Here is a 24205-nt window from a genome sequence, read left to right on the forward strand (position 1 = left end):
AAACGGAATACAATGATTTGCAAATCCTTTTCAACCCATATTCAATTGAATGCACTACAAAGACAAGATATTTAATGTTCAAACTCATGAATTTTATTTTTTTTGCAAATAATAATTAACTTAGAGTTTCTTGGCTGGAACACGTGCCAAAGTAGTTGGGAAAGGGCATGGTCACCTCTGTCTTACATCACCATTTCTTTTAAAAACACTGAATAAACGTTTTGGGAACTGAGGAAACTAATTGTTGAAGCTTTGGAAGTGGAATTATTTCTCATTCTTGTTTTATGTAGAGCTTTAGTCGTTTAACAATCCGGGGTCTCCGCTGTCGTATTTTACGCTTCATAATGCGCCACACATTTTCGATGGGAGACATGTCTGGACTGCTTGCGGGCCAGGAAAGTACCCGCACTCTTTTACTACGAAACCACGCTGTTGTAACACGTGGCTTGTCATTGTCTTGCTGCAATAAGCAGGGGCATCCATGATAATGTTGCTTGGATGACAACATATGTTGCTCCAAAACCTGTATGGACCATTCAGCATTAATGGTGCCTTCACAGATGTGTAAGTTACCCATGCCTTGGGCACTAATACACCCCAATACCATCGCAGATGCTGGCTTTTGAACTTTGCGCCTATAACAATCCGGATGGTTATTTTCTTCTTTGTTCCGGAGGACACCACGTCCACAGTTTCCACATATAATTTGAAATGTGGACGCGTCAGACCACAAAACACTTTTACACTTTGCATCAATCCATCTAAGATGATCTCGGGCCCTGCAAAGCCAGCGGCGTTCCTCGGTGTTGTTGATAAATGGGTTGTGCTTTGCATAGCAGAGTTTTAACTTTCACTTCAGATGTAGCAACCAACTATAGTTACTGACAATGGTTTTATGAAGTGTTCCTGAGCCCATGTAGTGATATCCTTTACACACTGATGTCTGTTTTTGATGCAGTATCGCCTGAGGGCTCAAAGGTCCGTAATATCATCGCTTACGTGCAGTGATTTCACCAGATTCCCTGAACCTTTTTGATGATTTTACGGGCCGTAAATGGTGATATCCCTAAATTCCTTCCAATAGCTCGTTGAGAAATGTTGTTCTAAAACTGTTCGACAATTTGCTTACAAAGTGGTGACCCTCGCCCCATCATTGTTTGTGAAAGACTGAGCATTTTTTGGGAAGCTGTTTTTATACCCAATCATGGCACCCACCTGTTCCCAATTAGCCTGCACACCTGTGGGATGTTCCAAAGAAGTCTTTGATGAGTATTTCTCAACTTTATCAGTATTTATTGCCACATTTCCCAACTTCTTTGTCACGTGTTGCTGGCATCAAATTCTAAAGTTAATGATTATGTGCACCCAAAAAAATTCTATCAGTTTGAAAATTAAATATGTTGTCTTTGTAGCATATACAACTGAATATGGGTTGAAAATGATTTGCAAATCATTGTATCCCGTTTATAGTTACATTTAACACAATTTCCCAACTCATATGGAAACGGGGTTTGTACACATAGTTTTAAAAATATGCACCAGTGTAGTTGTTTACGTTTTCAATCTCCTCCTCCTAAAAGTAAATAAATAAAAAAAACAAAGAATAAATCTCTCGGTGGTCACGTGACTGGTTGACGAGCTAGATTAGCGGCTGCTGTTAGTTTGAAGTCCAGTCCTGCTTCTCCTCCATCGGGCGAATATCTTTCCGTGCACCCTCCATGTATCACAAAGGACGACAATCAACTATCTTTTTATTTTGATACATTTAAAAAATACTATCCATCCGAGTAGCCTTCATGTAATTTGTGGTTATTATTTCTTTCAATTTTAATAACGGACCATTCATGATGATTTCGCCGTGGGACCGGTGGTACTCGACGAGTTGCTGCCTTTGCTGCCATGTCCGGACCGGAACCATTATTTTGGGGATTTGGTACATGGTAAGTAATGTTTTTAAACCACTTTAAATCATCATTACGCTGATATGTAATTGAGAGTTCTATGCAAAGTATGCTAGCGGATATTGGCTAAATCCCAATGGATTTCCAGCGAGCTAGCTATCCCAACAATGTCGATTCTCGTTTGTTTTTGGTGGTGTTGTTTTTCCACTCAGATTTATCAAAATAATTTGGCTTCTCAAAGTGATTCCGGGATAGTTTAAAAAGCGTCGCAATGGTTCCTGCTATTTGGTCACATTAGATCAGGGGTCACCAACGCGGTGCCCGCGGGCACCAGGTAGCCCGCTGGCCTGTTCTAAAAATAGCTCAAATAGCAGCACTTACCAGTGAGCTGCCTCTATTTTTTAAATTGTATTTATTTACTAGCAAGCTGGTCTCGCTATGCTCGACATTTTTAATTCTAAGAGAGTCAAAACTCAAACAGAATTTGAAAATCCAAGAAAATATTTTAAAGACTTGGTCTTCACTTTTGAAGTGTGAAGTGAAGTGAATTATATTTACATAGCACTTTTCTCTAGTGACTCAAAGCGCTTTTACATAGTGAAACCCAATATCTAAGTTACATTTAAAGCTGTGTGGGTGGCACTGGGAGCAGGTGGGAAAAGTGTCTTGCCCAAAGACACAACGGCAGTGACTAGGATGGCGTAAGCGGGAATCGAACCTGCAACCCTCAAGTTGCTGGCACGGCCGCTCTACCAACCGAGCTATGCCGCCCGCGTAGCCCATTAATTGTCTACATAAATTCATTTATTTTTTTACTTTGCTTCTTATAACTTTCAAAAAGACAATTTTAGACAAAAAATTCAACCTTAAAAATGATTTTAGGGTTTTAAACACATATACCTTTTTACCTTTTAAATTCCTTCCTCTTATTTCCAAACAATTTAAGTCAATGTTCAAGTATTTTTTTTTTATTGTAAAGAATAATAAATACATTTTAATTTAATTCTTCGTTTTAACTTCTGTTTTTTTCGACGAAGAATATTTGTGAAATATTTCTTCAAACTTATGATTAAAATTTAAAAAAAATATTCTGGCAAATCTAGAAAATCTGTAGAATCAAATTTAAATCTTATTTCAAAGTCTTTTGAATTTCTTTTAAAATTTTTGTTCTGGAAAATCTACAAGAAATAATGATTTGTCTTTGTTAGAAATATAGCTTGGTCCAATTTGTTATATATTCTAACACAGTGCGGATTGGATTTTAACCTATTTAAAACATGTTATCAAAATTCTAAAATTAATTTTAATCAGGAAAAATTACCAATGATGTTGCATAATTTTTTATTTTTTTTTTCAAAAAGATTCGAATTAGCTAGTTTTTCTTTTCATTTTTTTTCAGTTGAAATTTGAATTTTATTGAGTCGAAATTGAAGATGAACTGTTTCAAAATTTGATTAAATTTTTTTTCGTGTTTTCTCCTCTTTTAAACCGTTCAATTAAGTGGTTTTTTTTCATAATTTATTCTCTATAAAAAACCTTCCTTAAAAGGGAAAAAAATGTGCGACGGAATGACGGACAGAAATACCAATTTATATATATATATATATATATAGATTCATTTATTAAAAGTAAATTGAGCAAATTGGCTATTTCTGGCAATTTATTTAAGTGTGTATCAAACTGGTAGCCCTTTGCATTAATCAGTACCCAAGAAGTAACCCTTGGTTTCAAAAAGGTTGGTGACCCCTGCATTGGATGAAATGTAATTATTAAAAAAAAATATTCCCCACACAGAGATTCCAGTGCTCTTTGTATTGATTTAAAATATTTTGCATATTTTTGTTGTAGTTTACAGTGGGACTCCATCACACTGTATGTTTTGCAATCACAATAATATCATCTCAATCAAAACTGAGCATTATAAAGTATAATTGCCATCCGTGTTATTGTACCTCATATTGTGTCTTTTAAAAAATCTAATCTAATGTCTAACAAAAATGATGATAACCTTCCCATGGGATTTGTCCTACATTTGTACTAATATAAACTCTTGGTTAAATTTAGCCTTTAGCTTCTGCTTTTAAACCAACCTGAGGTTTTAAACATAGTGCATCTCTTAAGCCTGTTAAATCCCCGAGCTTTTGTCAGCGTTGCTGCCCATCTGCAGACATACACATATTATATGTCCAGGGAAATATACTGTATAGAGCAGGGCGACAGCAGATGCAAAATGTGCCTCAGGGTTCATAGTGTTGTAAAGCAATAATGTAGCCGTAGCATTCGACAGCCAGTTCCTGATAAACATGAATAATGCTTGAGTCTGCTGCCTGCGTTCTATAGAATCAAATTCAAAGTTCTTGTGACCTCACCAACACACATTACTTGAAACTGTTTATGACTGTATTTCACCCGAGGTCTAAATCGCTGCGTTATCTGCAAAAAAGCCATTTTTTTCCTCCTCTTTTTCCTCCATTCCAGCTCATCAACGCGGTGGTCTTACTCATACTGTTGTCGGCTCTCAATGACCCCGTGCAGTACCGCTACCACCTCACCAGCTCCGAGCTGGGGACCGACATAGATGTCATGGACGACGCAAGTGAGTGTAGTGCCATACTCTATAATCTTACGGTATGTTTTGTTGGTTACAAATGCCAGACAATAAGTGTGGAAGAAGTCACCGTAAGGCTGAGAGGGTCTGTTGTCATAACATTCAAGTAAAATTATTACCATAGCAAATTATAGAAATATGAGTAATCTGTTAAAGGGTCAAACTTTACCATCATAAAACCACATAATCTGTATTACAAGTGTAAAAAGAAGTTAACCGCGAAATAAAACTATCAACCATTCTACTCTAAAGCGCAGTAGGGATGGATACTGTTCACATTTGAACCGATAAAAGTACTAATTCCAGGTACCTGAGAATTGATAGCGGTACCAATTTTTGGTACTTTTGTTTGTGTTCGGAAATCAGTTGTTTTTGATAATGAAATCAAATTTCTTATTGCAACATTTAAAAATAACTGATTATGTTAACTGGTGTCCAGATGAAATATATTTCAAATTTTCAAGTATGAAAATAATTTTTAAATAAAGTTGCAAGTTCAAGACGTTAGATGACAGTAGTGTATATAGTTCATGGTGTTTTTTGGTTGATGCTGTAAGTATTGTACTTATTACGCACCAGCTGTTTGATTATACCATGCATCTTAGTTGTAGTTTGTGCCAAACAAGTACCGGATTCAGTATCCATCACTAGTTGGCAGTCATCGTTACAGCATTGGGTATTCTGGAAAAATCTCACTGGTTTTAGTAATACTGCATCAACTGTCCTACAATTGTAAAAATAAGAAATGTCAAGACTAACATCGTGCCTTTGATAACAAGTGGTCAGAAGCTAACGTTAGCCATTATCAGTATGGCGTCAATTGGCAATTTGTCCATATTTAGGATGAACTAATTTATGTAAAAATAATCCATTGCAGTGTCAAACTGACGCCACCGTAACAAATCTAAAATAAAGTTAACCCTTTGGAGGTGTTTTGCATGTTTCCCCACTCAGTGAACTGCAGCTCCCTCGGCAGGACTCATGCAGCCCCAGACTATACAGACAATTATTCTGCTAATTACCTTTAGGAAAAAAAAGTGTCTGTGTGTGGAGTCTACTAATTTTTATTGGATAGTCAATGTACAAGCTGTACACTGACTACTCTAAAGAATATCTACATTTCCCTTTTGCTGTGTTCTGGGAAATCCTGTATAACAAGTAACAGAACGTATCACGTTTATCAAGGTTTTGTCTTAAATATGAAAAAATACAAAAGAACACTAAAATTAAACACTGATTTCCTCCATATTGAATACCTGGAAAAAGGAAGGTTTCCTGGTAAATGTTGTATTTTTTCACCGATTTCTATCATTTGAAAGTACAGTAAATTAAGTGATCTGTTTTATTAATGTTTTATTGTAAATTGTCAATAAATTAGAGCCCATCCATCCATCCATTTTCTGGATTGCTTATTCCCTTGGGGTCGCGGGGGCTGCTGGGGCCTATCTCAGCTACAATTGGGTGGAAGACTGGACAAGTCGCCACCTCATCGCAGGGCCAACACAGATAGACGGACAACATTCACACTCACATTCACACACTAGGGCCAATTTGGTGTTGCCAATCAACCTATCCCCAGGTGCATGTTTTTGGAGGTGGGAGGAAACCGGAGTAACCGGAGGGAACCCACGCAGTCACGGGGAGAACATGCAACCTCCACACAGAAAGATCCCGAGCCCGGGCTTGAATTTATACTAAGACTTCGACTTAGACAAACTTTAATGATCCACAGGGGAAATTGTTCAACACAGTAGCACAGTTACAATGATGGAAAGAGTAAGGATGGAAAGGACAATGCAGGTATAAATAGACTAAATATAGCAATATAAGATATAACATATATGCGAATATATACAATATATACTTGATATATATTACCATGTACAATATTACAGTATATGTGGCAGACGCAGCATAAAATAGAGAGTAGATCCAGCAGAAAATAGAATATAGACATTAAAAACAAAGAGAAGAAGCTGACATAGAAGGTGTCAGGTAATAGACGGATATCATCTATTGCTGTATGGGGAGTGATTATACAGCTGGATGGAGTGTGGAATGAAGGAGTTCTTGAATCGCACAGTGCGAGAAGGAAGTTGAATGAGCCTGTTGGAGTATGAACTCGGCTGTCCCTCAATTGTTTGGTGGAGTGGGTGGGCAGGATTGTCCATGATGTCCAATGTCCTCCTGTCCCTCACTGACACAAACGCCTCCAACTGCGAGCCAATTGTTTGGCCCACTTTCCGGATCAGTTTATCAATCCGGTTTGAGTCCCTTTTGCTGGTGCTGCTCCCCCAACAAACCACTGCGAAGTGCAGGGCACTGGCCACAACAGACTGATAAAAGATCTCCAACAGTTAATTGCACACATTAGACCTAAGCTTCCTCAGGACCACAATACTCTGATTGGTTTGGTCTCATCTAGTAGCCAATATTACTGTAGTATTGATGTGTTCGGTTTATTTAATTATTTTTATGCTTGTAAATGCTTAATTTAGGCCCAAAAATATAAATAATTTGTTTAGTTTTTTAAATAAATTGAAGCCGCACAATTTGAAGCCTTTTGTGGTGGACGCCCACTGTACACCTATAACTTTTCTGAGCATATAATGTGTACATGAGACTCATAGTAATTATATTTCTATAAAATATGTAAGACAATCATATATAAAATATAGTGTTCTCTCGCTACAACACGGTTCACTTTACACAGCCTCGCGGAATTTTCTACAGTATCGCATGCTTTTTTTTTTTATAGCGCATGAATGCGCGTTTTGTTCTGCGTCCTGATTCACTAAAGGACTGTAGACTACTGTCAATCAATCTTCTTCATGCCCTGTGTCCTGTACAGTACAGAATGGATACTGTGGGGGGGATATAATCCTGAACAAGTTTTTAATATGGATGAGACCGGCTTATTTTGTAAAACAATGCCCTATTGCACCTTTTATAATGCAGGACAAAGCCAAAACCAGAGGATATACGGTCCAAAATTATCATGTGACTCTGGTTATGTGTGGAATTGCTGCAGGCTTTATGATAAAACTAGGGTTTGTTTATGGATCAAAAAATCCTAGAGCCCCAAAAGCAGGTTTTGATCTTTGGTTTCATTCTTTAATACTGTAGTATTTTAGTACAATACTGTACTTTTTTTTTAATCCACAAAGGTTTGAACTTTGAGTGTGTTTAAACGAGAGAAATGTGAGAAAAGTTTGTAAAGTGTGTGGGTGGTTATTGGTATTACAGACTTAAAACATATATAAGAAACAAAAAAACATATACTGTACAATACTGTAGATAAAAAAAACATATTAAATAAAAAAACAACTTGTAAACAAAAAAACATGCACAGTATAAGAAAATAATGATCCTGTAAACGAAAAAACATAATGTAAACGAAAAAAAATATATGATGAATGAAAACACATAAAAAACTGAATTTCTACTACATGGATTTCACTTAAAGTGGGTACTTTTTGGAAAGTAACCCCAGCGTTAAACGAGGGAACACTATACACCAAAATTATCAATTGTAATTTAAATTCTACATTCTTTCATTCAAATTTGAATTGCAATTCTACTGCCGGTTTACAATCGCAACTCAAATTCATAAATTTAATTGGAATTTGTCAGTTCAGTTTGGAATTTTGTACCTGCTAGGTTCAAATCCTGTACCTGAGTTAACCATTCATCCCTGAACTATACTGTATGTCCGACTACTTGTGCATGTGTGTTGTTTACCTCCTGTTTATAATTTCATACCACTGCCTTAGCAATACATGTCAATTGTTTTATTTGAAATGACTGCTAACTCAGAGCTGGTAGACGCAACACCAATCTGTTAATACTAGCTAATAGTCCTTTATTGATTGCTAAATATTAATAAAAGCTCTTATACTTGTAAAAATTTGCACTTTTTGCCTGGTGGCCACCATTTTGTACATTTGTTTTCCCTTTGCAGATATCTGCATAGCAACCGCCATATCCCTCCTAATGATTCTTATATGTGGCATGGCGACATACGGCGCATACAAGGTGAGTAAATAAAACATTCAGCCCTTTTAGTCCCGTCAAACATTGCTCCCCATCCACCCACCATTGTTCATTGAAATTCTCCTCCACGCAGCAACACGCCGCCTGGATCATTCCATTCTTCTGCTATCAAATCTTTGACTTTGCCCTTAACACCTTGGTGGCCATCAGCGTGGTGGTGTACCCCAACACGGTGCAGGACTACCTCCAGCAGCTGGTAAGGGAAGGAATCTAATCTGGTGCGAATTGCCTAACCTTTTGGAAAGCGTGTGTGTTACGGAGCATCTGTTGCTGAACAAGTGGTGAACGTTGGATGGGAAGTGGGGGAGGCAAGAAGTTCTGCTCTTTAGTTATGCACATGAGCTTTTAAACCCCCTCAATGTGGAGCACGCAAAGTTCATCTGTTTTTATTGTTATGGAAATGTCATTCATTTTCATGTTTTTTTTTTATGTTTGCAGCCGGGGACTTTCCCTTACAAAGAGGACATCATGTCCACCAATAATATGTGCCTCGTCTTTGTAGTCCTTCTCTTCATTGGCTGCATCCTCTCCTTCAAGGTAAACTTTCTGAAAATAATTACATTTTGTTTTTATTGACATTGTTTTTTCACAAGTCTATTTACTTTATTACGGTTGTTCTGAAGAGAACATTCAGAATGTTGGTGGAAAATGACAGATTTACATATTTTGAAATTATATATTATCTTAATGAAATATAAATATGAAGCAGAATTTTCAGCATTCTGAAAAAAACGGTAACATTTGAAAAAGTAAACTCCATCCATCCATCCATTTTCTACCGCTTATTCCCTTTCGGGGTCGCGGGGGGCGCTGGCGCCTATCTCAGCTCATTATTATAATATATTTATTATTGTAGTTCGTTTTTTAAGATCTCTTTAAACAATATATTATCTCAGTGTACAACATATATTTAAATTCAAATTACATATAATTACAAAATGGAAAATTTGAGAAAAAAGTAAAATTGTATAACAACTATTGTGAAAAATATTTATTATTCGATATCAATTTGATCATGTTTAGTAATAATAAAAATTGTTTAAAAATGAAAACGATCAAATCTAAAATAATAAAATCACAAAAATGTTTAATTATATTTGAATATATTTTACATTTATTTTTAAATATTTTAATGTGTCCTAATATTTTTGTGCAAATGTTTATTATGTGATATTAAATGATAACTTTCACTGCAAAATGTTTAATTTTATAAATCTCTGACATAGTCAATAAAAATGAGTATTACGTTTTATTTCCCTCTTCTAATAAGTGAAAAACCATTATTTGTGTAGCACCTTTCACAGACAAAAAAAGCCACAAAGTGTTTCACAACACAGTTATGATATCAGACATTACATCTTATATAAAATGCCAAAATACAACATAAAAACACAGTATGGCTAGACAGTATAAAACAATATAAAAACAAACATAAAAGACAACATAAAAATCCTAGCAGCCCAAGAGTAGTTAAAATAAGCCTTGTTGTGTATTGACTAAGTATTGGATACATAATGTTGTGGCCAGTAGAGCCTACTATGCTTAACAGTGTAGTTCACAAGGAGCACGTTGTTGCACATTGGGTGAACATTGCTCAAGATTAGTTCATCATGTCCTCATGTGATTAAACTAATTAACGCTGTGCACATGTCACTGGCAGCTACACGACACACGTAATGAAATATGCACACACGTCCATTGGATCAATGTCCTCAATGCGATGATCACACAGTCAGAGAGCAGCAGGAAGCGTTGATGCATGAGTGCTTAACCAAGACGCTGCTTGTGCAATCAAATCACATCCGGCTCTCCGCTCACGCCGGAAGTGCATCGGGCACATGTCCAAAATAGAAGATGAGATTTTAGCGTGAAAATGCAGCCAGTAGAAGAAAAGCCGTTAGGGCGTCACATGTCCTACATCAGTCGAGAAGCTTCCAGGTCCACGCATGTGGAGCACTCACAGTAGATTGTTTCCTGAGGGCCTCAGTAGACACGTAGCACTGGGAGATTCTTGGTTCTTGACAAGCGTTCTTTCAAAGTCCTCTGTTTAAATTGTATCTCTCAGTTTATAGCGAGCAGATGGTGCAGGGTACCTTGGACAGGCTCGCTGGTTGCTCCGCTGCTCATACTGTTTGTTGGCAAGGGTATCAACCCAGCACGCTACTCTCACACAAACTCACAATGAACCTGCTGTTCCACTGCCAAGGCCAACCTCAGAGCCAATCAGGCCTGTCGAGAAGAACCAAGAAAACCTACACTGACCACAAAGTAATATTTTTAGCAATATTCTCTCAATTCAGTAAGTTGTACTAATGTTACTCTCCAGAGGCCCAGTTACGTAAGAGTCAAACATTCACCAAATTTTAAATTTTTTAATCGAGACTCAAGCATTCACCATAAGTCTTTCTGCAACAGTAATTTTAGTATTAAACGCTTACACAAATGCCGACATTTGTGTTGTATTACCCAGTGACAAAAAAATGCGAAATATTTTACATTGTTGTATGACAATAATAAACATTTTCAACTGAAAATATCCTGCTTCAAAAATGCAATTTTTTAAACTTTTTTTAGACACATATTTAAGTATTGAACGTTCACGTTTAAGTTGTCCTACATTGAAAAAAATGTAAATAAATAGTAAACATTTATAACGGCAAGTCAAGTCTTAATGCTAAAGCTGACCTGTGACCCGCAACAAATTTAACAGTGACTCAAGTATTCACGCAAAACTTCTCATGCGACAGAAAATGCTTATTATTCGACATACTGTATATGCTGATGTTATCCTGTGACAAAATATACTTAATAGTAAACATTTTTAACGGCATCTCAAGTCTTTATGCTAAGGTTGTTCTTTGACAGAAAAATGCTAAGTATTAAACATTTTGACAGCAACTCAAACATTTATGCAAAAGTACTTGCGGTTTAGCTCGGTTGGTAGAGTGGCCGTGTCAGCAATTTGAGGGTTGCAGGTTCGATTCCCGCTTCTGCCAACCTAGTCACTGCCGTTGTGTCCTTGGGCAAGACACTTTACCCACCTGCTTCCAGTGCCCCCCACACTGGTTTGAATGTAACTTAGATATTAAGTTTCACTATGTAATATAATATAATATAATTCACTTCACTACCAAAAATTGCTAACAATTTAATATTTACATTAAAGTTATCCTGTGACGAAACAAATGCTGAACGTTAAGCATTTTTACTGAGACTCGATCATTATGTTATCGTGCAGCAAAAAAGTGAAATATTGAATATTCCCACATTTAAAAAATGCTGACTATCCAACATAATTCTAAAGTGACAAAAAATGCTAAATGATAAGCGTTTTTAACAGCAAATTGATTATTAGTGATAACATTATCGTGTACATTTTTTTTACTTAACTTAAATATTCTCGCATTTGCTAATTGTCCGACATTTTTGCTAAAGTTATCCTGCCATAAACACTGCTAAATGTTAAAAGTTTTTTGATAGAGAAACACTCATTTGTGCCATTGTTTGGCACAACAAAATGCTAAATACTGAAAGTTTTTAACAGTAACAGTAAGTATTCATGGTAAAGTTAACCTTGCTTATAAATGCTCAAGTTTTTTCAATATTTTATGCTTAAAGGTGTTGTTGCAACTTGCTCAAAGTTACATTTTTTTAAAACCAAAAATATAACAAGAGCACTACTGGCCAGCTCGGATCATGTATACAGTAAATGTCTATATTTTTCGCAATTGCCAATTATATTAAATAAAATTGCAAATATGTAAAAGCAGTCCTCGAGAGGCAACAACAAAATTGTAGTCATGTTGTTGTTATGCTACAATATATAATAAATAATAGCTAATTATAGCTAGGCAACTCTCTACTAATAAAAAAACACACAAAGCTAATGCTCGTGTTTTGCTCAGGCATAGTATATGTGCCATGACGTCCGAAAAAGTTGGAAGAGTCTGCGATTTATTGCTGAAACACATTGGAAAGTTAGCCTTGACATCCCCGTAATGGTTGCAAACAACCCTTTTTAATTTACCTTGTGACAAAAAAAACTTTTTTTAACATGAGAGTCATGCGTTTACGCTAAAATGTCAAGAAGTTCCGACCCAATTGGCTACTCTTTTTTTTTTTTTTTTTTTCTTTCCCAAAAACATTTTGGTCTTTGTAATATTTGACTTTTTCTGCGAGAAAATCAAAGGAAAAATGCAATAACGCTATCCTTTATGCTGTTCTCATTCACAAGGGGGCGCACCTTGATAATGTTGTATCAAACAGCCACTATGTGTTTCTTTTGCTTTTGTGCAGGCCTACCTGATAGGCTGCGTGTGGAACTGCTACAGATACGTGAGCGGCAGAGGGACCACCGAGGTCCTTGTTTACGTCACTACGAACGACACGACGGTGAGCACCCCGTCCCAAATCGTACCCCCCCTTCTACCCACCACCATGTTTACCACACTTATGTGTTGTTGCAGTTGAGTGAGTTGATACCGTTAAATGTGCAAGGTAAGGTGATGTAGCGTAGCACCGAAGAACTATAGTAGGATATCTGATTAGTGAACTAGCAGATTAGAGATGACATCATGTTGAAAATGCCGGAGAGACAGGTCCTCTGGGAAGCTTTAGCATGGTCGCAGTTTCCATCTGCTCGCCAGCACTAATCCTCAACACTGATACATAAGACATTAATCTGTCTTCGCCTCCTTGCGTGTCCTTATTGTGTTGTGTTGTGTTGTGTTGACTGCTCAGTCAAGTAACGCACAGCAGGTAATAATAAACATCAATCCCATCAATAATAATAGCAGCTTCCATCTTTAAAGAATGGCATGCTGCGTCTTTCATTCCCATTCAAAAAAAAAAAAAAGCCAGCGGTAGCTCTAAATGGCTTTCTATCAACTACATGGAGCTGCCATCCTTATCTGCGCGCTTTTATATAAATGCCATTAAAATGCAATCCTCTTCCTCCTCCCTCTACTCTTTATAGCTATCCTCTCTTCTTGTGGACATGTTACATAATTGTCTGCTTGTCCGCTTCATTTTAAATCCTTGCTGTGATGTGTTCGTAGGGCCTCCCCCGGCCGCTGCCTCACAATCACGTCGCCTCGGAGCATATTCTCCTGAAATAGCAGCGACCGCAGTGCTGGTTTTAAAATGCCATTAACGGCTAAAGCCTGTACTCTCTGACTGCACATTTACTCACGTTTATTACCAACTTTTGCAGCTCGTGTGCAAAAGACGGTTTTCATGAAGGAAATATGTGTTTAAATATTGTAGTTGGTACACTCACATGCCATTACAACAGTTGTAAAATATATTTATTAGGGGTGTGGGAAAAAATCGATTCGAATACGTTGTGCGATTCAGAATCTATTCTCTTTTTTTTTTTATTATTATTATTTTTTTTATCAACCCAACAAACCCCTACACAGCAATACCATAATGCAATCCAATTCCAAAACCAAACCTACCCAGCAACACTCAGAACTGCAATAAACAGAACAATTGAGAAGACACGAACACGACACAGAACAAACCAAAAGTAGTGAAACAAAAATGAATATTATCAACAACAGTATCAATATTAGTTATAATTTCAGCATAGCAGTGATTAAAAATCCCTCATTGACATTATCATTAGACATTTATAAAAAAAAAAAAAAAGAACAACATCAAAACAAATCAAATCAACTTTATTTATAAAGCACATTTAAAATTTACCAAAGGGGTAGCCAAAGTGCTGTACAATGGGCAGGTTAAAAGATAATACGAGGACCGAGCAAACAACACAACAGAACATGATAAAAAATAAATAAATAAAACATAAAAGCAGGTTCACAGCAGGTGTATAATGGGGCGCCATTGCAGGATGGATATAATAGTGTCACAGTGGCTTACACTTGCATCGCGTCTCATAAGCTTGACAACACACTGTGTCCAATATTTTCACAAAGATAAAATAAGTCATATTTTTGGTTCGTTTAATAGTTAAAACAAATTTACATTATTGCCATCAGTTGATAAAACATTGTCCTTTACAATTATAAAAGCTTTTTTTTTTTAAATCTACTACTCTGCTTGCATGTCAGCAGACTGGGGTAGATCCTGCTGAAATCCTTTGTATTGAATGAATACAGAAAAATTTTGAATCGGAAAAATATTGTTTTTGAATCGAGAATCGAATCGAAAAAATCGATTTATTATCGAATCGTGACCCCAAGAATCGATGTTAAATCGAATCGTGGGACACCCAAAGATTCGCAGCCCTAATATTTATATTATAATGTAGATTTGTTTTGTTTAGCGCTATCATATTATATATATATATATATATATATATATATATATATATATATATATATATATATATATATATATATTGACTTAGACTATTTTCTGTCAAAAATGAATAAAGTAAAACAAAACATGGGCCAAGGATATACCCCTGTGGGACACCATGTGATGAATATCCAGACTTTTTAGCAAATAAAATTTGAATTTTTTAAAATTCAAATATAAATGTATACAGTAACTCCAGAATATCTATTTACTTTTGTTCTTTTTCAATATTTTTACCAAAAATAAGGAGATGTAGTTTGAAAATGATACATGTGTGTGTATATATGTACTGTATGTATGTACATATATGTATGTATGTATGTATTTGTGAATATATTTGTATATGTATATATATGTATTTATATATGCAGTATACATATGTATATTTATATACAGTACATATGTATATATGTGTACATGTATGTATATATATATGTATGTATATATTTATGTATGTGTATATATGTATGTATATATACAGTACATATATTTGTGTATATATGTGTGTGTGTTAATATGTATGTGTGTGTATATATATATATATGTATGTGTGTGTGTGTGTATATATAAATATACAGTACATATGTATTTATATATATGTATATGTAAGCATTTATATACTTGTGTGTGTATATATGTAAATATATATGTGTATATGTATGTATGCATATATATGTATGTATGTATATATGTATTTAGATATGAATGTGTATATGTATATAGATGTGTACGTATATATATATATATATATATATATATATATATACATATATATATATATATATATATATATATATATATATATATATATATATATATACATACCCCGTTTCCATATGAGTTGGGAAATTGTGTTAGATGTAAATATAAACGAATACAATGATTTGCAAATCATTTTCAACCCATATTCCGTTGAGTATGGGTTGACAAAGACAACATATTTGATGTTCAAACTGGTAAACATTTTTTTTTTTGCAAACAATCATTAACTTTAGAATTTGATGCCAGCAACACGTGACAAAGAAGTTGGGAAAAGGTGGCAATAAATACTGATAAAGTTGAGGAATGCTCATCAAACACTTATTTGGACCATCCCTCAGATGTGCAGGCTAATAGGGAACAGGTGGGTGCCATGATTGGGTACAAAAACAGCTTCCCAAAAAAATGCTTAGTCCTTTCACAAGAAAGGATGGGGCGAGGTACACCCCTTTGTCCACAACTGCGTGAGCAAATAGTCAAACAGTTTAAGAACAATGTTTCTCAAAGTGGAATTGCAAAAAATTTAGGGATTTCAACATCTACGCTCCATAATATCATCAAAAGGTTCAGAGAATCTGGAGAAATCACTCCACATAAGCGGCATGGCTGGAAACCAACATTGAATGACCGTGACCTTCGATCCCTCAGACGGCACTGTATCAAAAACCGACATCAATCTCTAAAGGATATCACCACATGGGCTCAGGAACACTTCAGAAAACCACTGTCACCAAATACAATTTGTCGCCACATCTGTAAGTGCAAGTTAAAGCTCTACTATGCAAAGCAAAAGTCATTTATCAACAACATCCAGAAACGCCGCCAGCTTCTCTGGGCCCGAGATAATCTAATATGGACTGATGGAAAGTGGAAAAGTGTTCTGTGGTCTGACGAGTCCACATTTCTAATTGTTTTTGGAAATATTCGACATCGTGTCATCGGACCAAAAGGGAAGCAAACCACCCAGACTGTTATTGACGCTATGTTCAAAAGCTAGCATCTGTGATGGTAGGGGGGGGCATTAGTGCCCAAGACATGGGTAACTTACACATCTGTGAAGGAACCATTAATGCTGAAAGGTACATACAGTTTTTGGAACAACATATGCTGCCATCTAAGCGCCGTCTTTTTCATGGACGCCCCTGCTTATTTCAGCAACACAAAGCCACATTCAGCACGTGTTACAACAGCGTGGCTTTGTAAAAAAAGAGTGCGGGTACTTTCTTGCCCGGCTGCAATCCAGACCTGTCTCCCATCGAAAATGTGTGGCGCATTATGAAGCGTAAAATAAGACAGCGGAGACCCCGGACTGTTGAACAACTGAAGCTCTACATAAGACAAGAATGGGAAATAATTCCACTTTCAAAGATTCAACAATTAGTTTCCTCAGTTCCCAAACGTTTATTGAGTGTTGTTAAAAGAAAAGGTGATGCAACACAGTGGTGAACATGCCTTTTCCCACTTACTTTGGCACATGTTGCAGCCATGAAATTCTAAGTTGATTATTATTTGCAAAAAAAATATAAAGTTTATGAGTTTGAACATCAAATATCTTGTCTTTGTATTGCATTCAATTGAATGCACTACACTGATTGAAAATGATTTGCAAATCATTGTATTCCAACTCATGGAAACGGGGTTTGTATAAGACTAGAGACAAACATCATTTTTACTGCCACCATTTTCTAAAATCATTGAAAAATTATGGAATAACAGATTGGACAAATTCATAAACTAAAGTGGAACAGTTGCAGAGAACCAATACGAATACAGAGCTAACAACATCGATGGCATTAACGAATATAACAGAGGAAATTACCAATTCAATTCAGAAGACAATGTGCATATAACTATATGGATATAACAAAAGCATTTGATAATCATAATATCTTAACTAATAAATTAGAACAACATCAGAGGATTTATGTTGAACTAGATAAGAAGCTACTTCATCAACAGGAAGCAATATGTGAAGCTGGGTGAAAAGACGTCAACAGAACTAAACATATCATGTTATCAATACTAGGAACAAAATGATTCAATCTCTATAAAACACCATTTGTAAAGGTTAATATTATTTGCGGAGGACAAGACTGAGTTTTCTTCAGTACAGAACACACAGAAGCTAATACAAATAATAACAGAAGAAATGAACAGACTCAAAAGGTAGTTTGACAAAAAAACGACTAATTGAATCTCAGTAAAATAAAAATAATGGTATTTGGTAATATTAGAAGGGAAAGTCAAACACAAATACAAATAGTGGACATTGAAAGGGTGAAAGAAAGAAATCAAATTTTTGGGATTAATAATAGATGATCAAATTAACTGAAAATCTCATATAAAAATCTGAGGTGGAAAGACATTTTTTTACAATGAATAAAGCAAAATATGTTCTGGACCAGAAACTCCATATTCTCTACTTCTCGCAAGTGTTACCATATCTGAGTTATTGTGCAGAAATATGGAGAAATAACTACAAAAGTAAACTTCATTCACATATCTTCTTAAAAAAAAATCTGTAATTCAAAACATTTGTATGTACACTTTTAATATAACGGTAAGTGGAATACAATTTTGGAATGGATTAAGCAAAGAAGTCAAACAATGTACTAATACGATCCAATTTAAGAGGCTGTTCAAAAAGAGTAAAAAGGAAAAAGAGGGAAAAGAGTATTGATGAAAATGCAATATTATTCATCTCATAGTGTGAATCATGACTAGTATAGGATCAGAATGTATTTATTTAAAACAGGAACAATGCACTTAAACATTAGTCTTGTAAAACAAGGGAAGATGCCTTGAGCCAGGTTGTAGCAACATTTGCTTATTTCCGCCAGTAGTCCCTGGACAGGTAAGACACAAAGGGATACAAATATAGTAAAAATGTTGAATGAAAGTGATATGATCGTAAAGGTTTTTTGAAATAAACAGAGCAAAGTAGCAAAGGCAGGGAAATTATGAAATACACAATAGAATTAAATGACACATCACACAGGAAGCGAAAAAATGTGTAAGTAACTGCAATATATTGCAAAAGAGTTGTTAAGTCTGAGACGGGGGAAGGAGACGGCACAACAGCGGAAGTACATACTCAATGTATTTATTGAGTGATGATGAATACGTCGAGTGTGTATGTTACTATGTGTTTGAATGCAAACTATGTGCTGGAATTAACATATGAAGATACCGTAAGGAGTGTTGTCATGCAGATCCAGAGGGGGAGGCAAGAAGTGGTAGTGCAGGAGAGGGCGTCCAAAGTCCAGGTAGTGTGTCGGGGAATAAGGAGGGCAATCAGGGTTCAGGAAATATGGCAGCGGGAGCAGAGACACGGGACTGTGGAAGAAAGGATAGACAAAGGAGATGAAAAACAAGGCACGAGGAAACAAGCACGGGAGAAAAACGCTGGTGGGAAGTCAGAGACGTGAAGCTTACTGCGAGTAGGGCTACGTTCCGAAGAGGAGTAGTCAGCGGCGATGCTCTTTATCCTGTCGTCTGTCACACTTCCAGGTGTGTTGATTGAAGATTGCCTCCGGGGGCGCGTGGGGGCAGGTCTGGATGCGCTCACAGTGGAGTCGCTGAGTGCTCCCGCAGAAGAGGGAGAAACAGACTGTGCGTGCGCTAGAGATGCGCGGATAGGCAATTATATCATCCGCATCACTAAAGTCGTCATCCAACCGCCCGCCACCCGCCCGTTGTTATATATCAGGGGCCGGCAACCTTTACCACTCAAAGGGCTATTTTGACCCGTTTCACGGAGTAAAGAAGACAATGGGAGCCGCAACCATTCTCGTGAATATTAACTGGTCCTCATCCTGATAACGAGAAAAAGGGCGCGCTATGAAGCCATCGCCTTTGATGCCTTCTACAACATGTACAAACTGCTTTCCAGTCCAGCAACATGTTGTATGTGGCTTCCGCAGACACACGCACACGACTGCTTGGCATACTGGGTGATACAGAGTAAACTGATTGTTGTGATATAAACAACTTCAACAATCTCACTAATATGCGCCACACTGTGAAAGAAGAATGACAAACACATTTCGGAAAAACATCCTCACAGTAACACAACATAAATTCAACGCAACAAATACCCAGAGTCCTTTGCATCCATGACTCTTCCTGGGGGGGGGGGGGGGGTGTATAATATAGTCAGGAATAGTCATGGATGCAAAGGATTCTGGGTATTTGTTGTGTTGCGTTTATGTTGTGTTACTGTGAGGATGTTCTCCCGAAATGTGTTTGTCATTCTTGCTTGGTGTGGCTTCACAGTGTGGCGCATATTAGTTAGAGTGTTAAAGTTGTTTATACACAACCATCAGTGTACTCTGTATCACCCAGTATGCCTAGCAGTCGTGTGCGTGTGTCTGCGGAAGTCACGTACAACAAGTTACTGGACTGGCAAAGAGTTTGTACATATTGTTGAAGGCGTCTAAGGCAATGGCTTCGTAGCACGCCCTTATTCTTGTTACCTGGATGACCGCCAGCAGATATTCGCGAGAATGTTTGCAGCTCCTATTGTCTTTGTTACTTTGTGACACGGCTCAAAATGGCTCTTTGAGTGGTAAAAGTTGCCGATCCCTGAACTATTTATATTAAATATTTCCGAATGGTTCAACCGCCACCCGCCCGCATCTAATAAAATCTATTTTTTTGTCATGTCACCCGCCCGACCCGCGGTTTATCCGCCGATGAGACCGCAAACCGCATCTCAACCGCGCATCTCTAGCGTGTGCCGTAACAAGAGTTAGGATTAAATACGCTTTGCGTCTTCCTATTCCTTTTCGAAATGTAAAGAGAAATGAGAATATGTAAATTATGACGTATCATATTGTATTTGTACATATTCGAAATAAGCCTAAACCGTACTCCATAACTTTTTAACTTTTAATTTTTTGTAAATACAAATACTTTTGATATGTATATTTAGGACAATAACTATGTACCTAGTAGTAAATATTTAAATGTAAACTCAAATATTTTGAAATAAATACATTTCTTCCTTTTGTGTGTATAGACATAAACAGTGTTTTATTCATGTGTAGCTCCAGAATGTATTTACATTTGTCCTGTTTCAATATTTTCACCCAAAATCTGGATAGATAAAAAATGGGAACATATAAATATCAAACCACAAATGGATCAAGAAATGCTGCTGCTACGAAGACACACTGTGGAATTTTCCTTCAAAAATGAAACAAACTCAGACCAATATTTTGCTTCTAATTAAATAGACAGATTTTTCATAGGACACCGAATGATTGTAGCTTTAGAAATGGGCCTGCAGAACCCTAGCAATGTGAAATTCACCTCTAGATGTTTCCTAATAGATGTTTGGTTTTTTTGCCCGAAAAAAGACAGTTGCTTGTTTGTTTTCAGGTTCTGCTGCCACCGTACGAGGAGGTCGTGGCCATCCCGCCTAAGGAGCCTCCTCCCCAGTATGTGGAGACATGAGACCCCACTCCTTCACTGCCACTTCCGTTTATTCCTTAAATCCCGTATGCTGCTTGCAGCGTGGAGTTGTGACTCCTCACAACATTAGGTTAGCGGCCCCTTGAGACTAGCGACTCTTTTACGCCCTCCCCTCCTTAGGTTGCTGTGTTGTATTGCCCTTCCCCGCCCCCAAGGATGTGCACTTTGCATTCTTCTTGAGTCGGCCACCAACTGTTAGCCTTCCGATACTGTGAATCAGCAAGAGCACTTTTTTCCTCCCCCTGAAGAAAAAAAGATGAATTCCCTCTTTGAATGTAACTTCGGGGTATTTTTGTACGACTTTTTTTAGTATCGCGGTGGAAAAAAGGAGGCGAAGGCGTAACATTGTGTTGTCCTGCAGGAAATCAGGTTGCTCGACCAATTAAGTCTTCCTCTCGACACTGGGAAAGGATTGGTGTATCATGTGACCAAATCAGCAAGCGACGTCTTCATTGTTGTGTCTTTTATTTTACCCACATGTGGTCGGCCAGTTGGACTTGAGGGGATTTTCCCACAATGATGGCGTGATTCTGGCGTGTCGTAACATGTGAGTCACTCATGCAGTACCTTATTTCACAACAACGATGGATGGGATCAAAGGCAAATTAGCATAGGAAAGCACAAATATCATATAATCCAATTGGTAGTATTTTAAAAATTGTATTAGAACTCTATCAAACAGTCTATGCAAGAAGAGTTCATTTAAAAAACAAATGGCATAAATGTAGTTGGTCATGTAGCCTTTATGCGAGTCATGAGTGCCATTGCACTTGAAAGTCAGCTTACATTGTGACAAAAAAGGTGTTTGGTGGGAGAAATCTGCAGGTCAGTTTAAAGGCCTACTGAAATGAGATTTTCTTATTTAAACGGGGATAGCAGGTCCATTCTATGTGTCATACTTGATCATTTTGCGATATTGCCATATTTTGGCTGAAAGGATTTAGTAGAGAACATCCACGATAAAGTTCGCAACTGGAGAAAAGCCCTGCCTCTACCGGAAGTTGCAGACGATGACGTCACATGTTGATGGCTCCTCATATATTCACATTGATTTTAATGGGAGCCTCCAACAAAATCAGCTATTCCGAACGAGAAAACGACCATTTCCCCGAGGATGAAAGATTCGTGTTTGAGGATATTGATAGCAACGGACTAGAAAAAAAACAAGTTAAAAAAAAAAACGCGATTGCAATCGCGTTGCATTGAGACAGATTCATATGATTTTAGAGACATTTACTAGGATAATTCTGGGAAATCCCTTATCTTTCTATTGTGTTGCTAGTGTTTTAGTGAGTTTAACAGTACCTGATAGTCGGACGTGTACGTCCACGGCCGGGTGTTGACGCTCAGTGTCTCGGGGAAGTCGACGGCAGCTGTACAGGAGGCACAAGCTCAGCTGATATCCGGTAAGTGGCGACTTTTTAACCACAATTTTCTCACCGAAACCTGCTGATTGACATGTAGTCGGGATCCATGTCCGCTCTGATCCACAGGAAAGTTTCACCTCTGTGAATTTTAAACAAGGAATCACCGTGTGTTTGTGTGGCTAAAGGCTAAAGCTTCCCAACTCCTTCTTTCTACTTTGACTTCTCCAATATTAATTGAACAAATTTGCAAAAGATTCAGCAACACAGATCTCCAAAATACTGTGTAATTATGCCGTTAAAGCAGATGACTTTTAGCTGTGTGTGTGTGCAGCGCTCATATTCATAACAGCCTGTGACGTCACGCGCACACGTCATCATTACGCGACGTTTTCAGGAAAAAATTCCCGGGAAATTTAAAATTGCAATTTAGTAAACTAAAAAGGCCGTATCGGCATGTGTTGCAATGTTAATATTTCATCATTGATGTATAAACTATCAGACTGCGTGGTGGGTAGTAGTGGGTTTCAGTAGGCCTTTAATACTCAACGGAGTAACTTTTTGAGAGTTCTGAGTGAGATACCTCAATTGAGCCCTTGTTCGTCCCTCCTTTGGTCAGATCCTGTAAAACATCCTATTGTTGGGAGTTTTGTCAGCTCATGTCCTCAGTTGTAAATAAATGATACAAGTAAATGCTGATCATTTTCGTCTGCTGAATTTCTTTAGTCCCAGTGTGCTGTTTTGTTGAATATTTTCAGCCAGTTGATTGAAACACAAATGGGCAAATAAATGACCCCTGTGCGCCACAATGCAATGTTATAGAAATGTGACGTTCGTGAAAGAATCAAGTCTTTTAAATTGCTCTTTTGGGTAAGCGATGAGAACTGATTTCCAGTTGTGAGTCGTTTATTTGTAGCTGTTTTTTTATGCACGTACACATTTAGCGTCGGCAATTGCCCATTCTCAACCTTAGTGCCACCCGACTGGCAACTATGGACTAGAAAGAGTCATCGTTAAAGGAAATTTAGCAGTATTTGGATTAACTTTTTTTAAATGAAAATATATTTTTTACATATAAAAATATACAAAAAGTTATTCATATTCAATTGTATTTGGATTCAATTTTTATCTTAAATTACTTTTCGGGTTCATATTTCTGATATGTAGTTCAAACTTACACACACCAAGTACTCACATTTTTTTACAAAGTATTCATTTTTATTGTTGTTTTATTTATATTTTTTATAACCGTTATTACAAACCCTGTTTCCATATGAGTTGGGAAATTGTGTTAGATCTAAATATAAACGGAATACAATGATTTGCAAATCCTTTTCAACCCATATTCAATTGAATACACTACAAAGACAACATATTTGATCAAAATCATAAACTTTTTTTTTTTTTTGCCAATAATAAATAACTTAGAATTTCATGGCTGCAACACATGCTAAAGTAGTTGGGAAAGGGCGTGTTCACCACTGTGTTACATCACCTTTTCATTTAACAACACTCAATAAACGTTTGGGAACTGAGGAGACACATTTTTCAAGCTTCCCATTCTTGTTTTATGTACAGCTTAAGTTGTTCAACAGTACCGGGGTCTCTGTTGTGGTATTTTAGGATTCATAATGCGCCACACATTTTCAATGGAACACAGGTCTGGACTACAGGCAGGCCAGTCTAGTACCCGTGCTCTTTTACTATTAAGCCACGCT

At 36.9% G+C, this 24205-nt stretch overlaps 1 protein-coding gene across 1 annotated transcript; it reads left to right on the forward strand.

The window, feature by feature from the left end:
* Positions 1 to 1653: 1653 nt before the first annotated feature.
* laptm4b (lysosomal protein transmembrane 4 beta) lies at positions 1654 to 23186 on the forward strand. The gene is made up of 7 exons (XM_061897573.1): positions 1654 to 1940; positions 4380 to 4497; positions 8471 to 8544; positions 8636 to 8758; positions 9001 to 9099; positions 12859 to 12954; positions 21031 to 23186. The coding sequence occupies exons 1-7, from the start codon at positions 1845 to 1847 to the stop codon at positions 21103 to 21105; spliced, it is 681 nt and encodes a 226-aa protein (XP_061753557.1). The 5' UTR covers positions 1654 to 1844; the 3' UTR covers positions 21106 to 23186.
* Positions 23187 to 24205: the final 1019 nt, after the last annotated feature.

Source organism: Nerophis ophidion, linkage group LG04, assembly GCF_033978795.1.
Source record: "Nerophis ophidion isolate RoL-2023_Sa linkage group LG04, RoL_Noph_v1.0, whole genome shotgun sequence".
NCBI lineage: Eukaryota > Metazoa > Chordata > Actinopteri > Syngnathiformes > Syngnathidae > Nerophis > Nerophis ophidion.

Bases quoted from the DNA above. Each gene is read 5' to 3' on its own strand.
- laptm4b (XM_061897573.1), top strand. From the start codon at position 1,845: ATGATGATTTCGCCGTGGGACCGGTGGTACTCGACGAGTTGCTGCCTT. The intron at 1,941-4,379 runs GTAAGTAATGTT...CCTCCATTCCAG, and splicing joins TTTTGGGGATTTGGTACATG to CTCATCAACGCGGTGGTCTT. The intron at 9,100-12,858 runs GTAAACTTTCTG...GCTTTTGTGCAG, and splicing joins GCTGCATCCTCTCCTTCAAG to GCCTACCTGATAGGCTGCGT.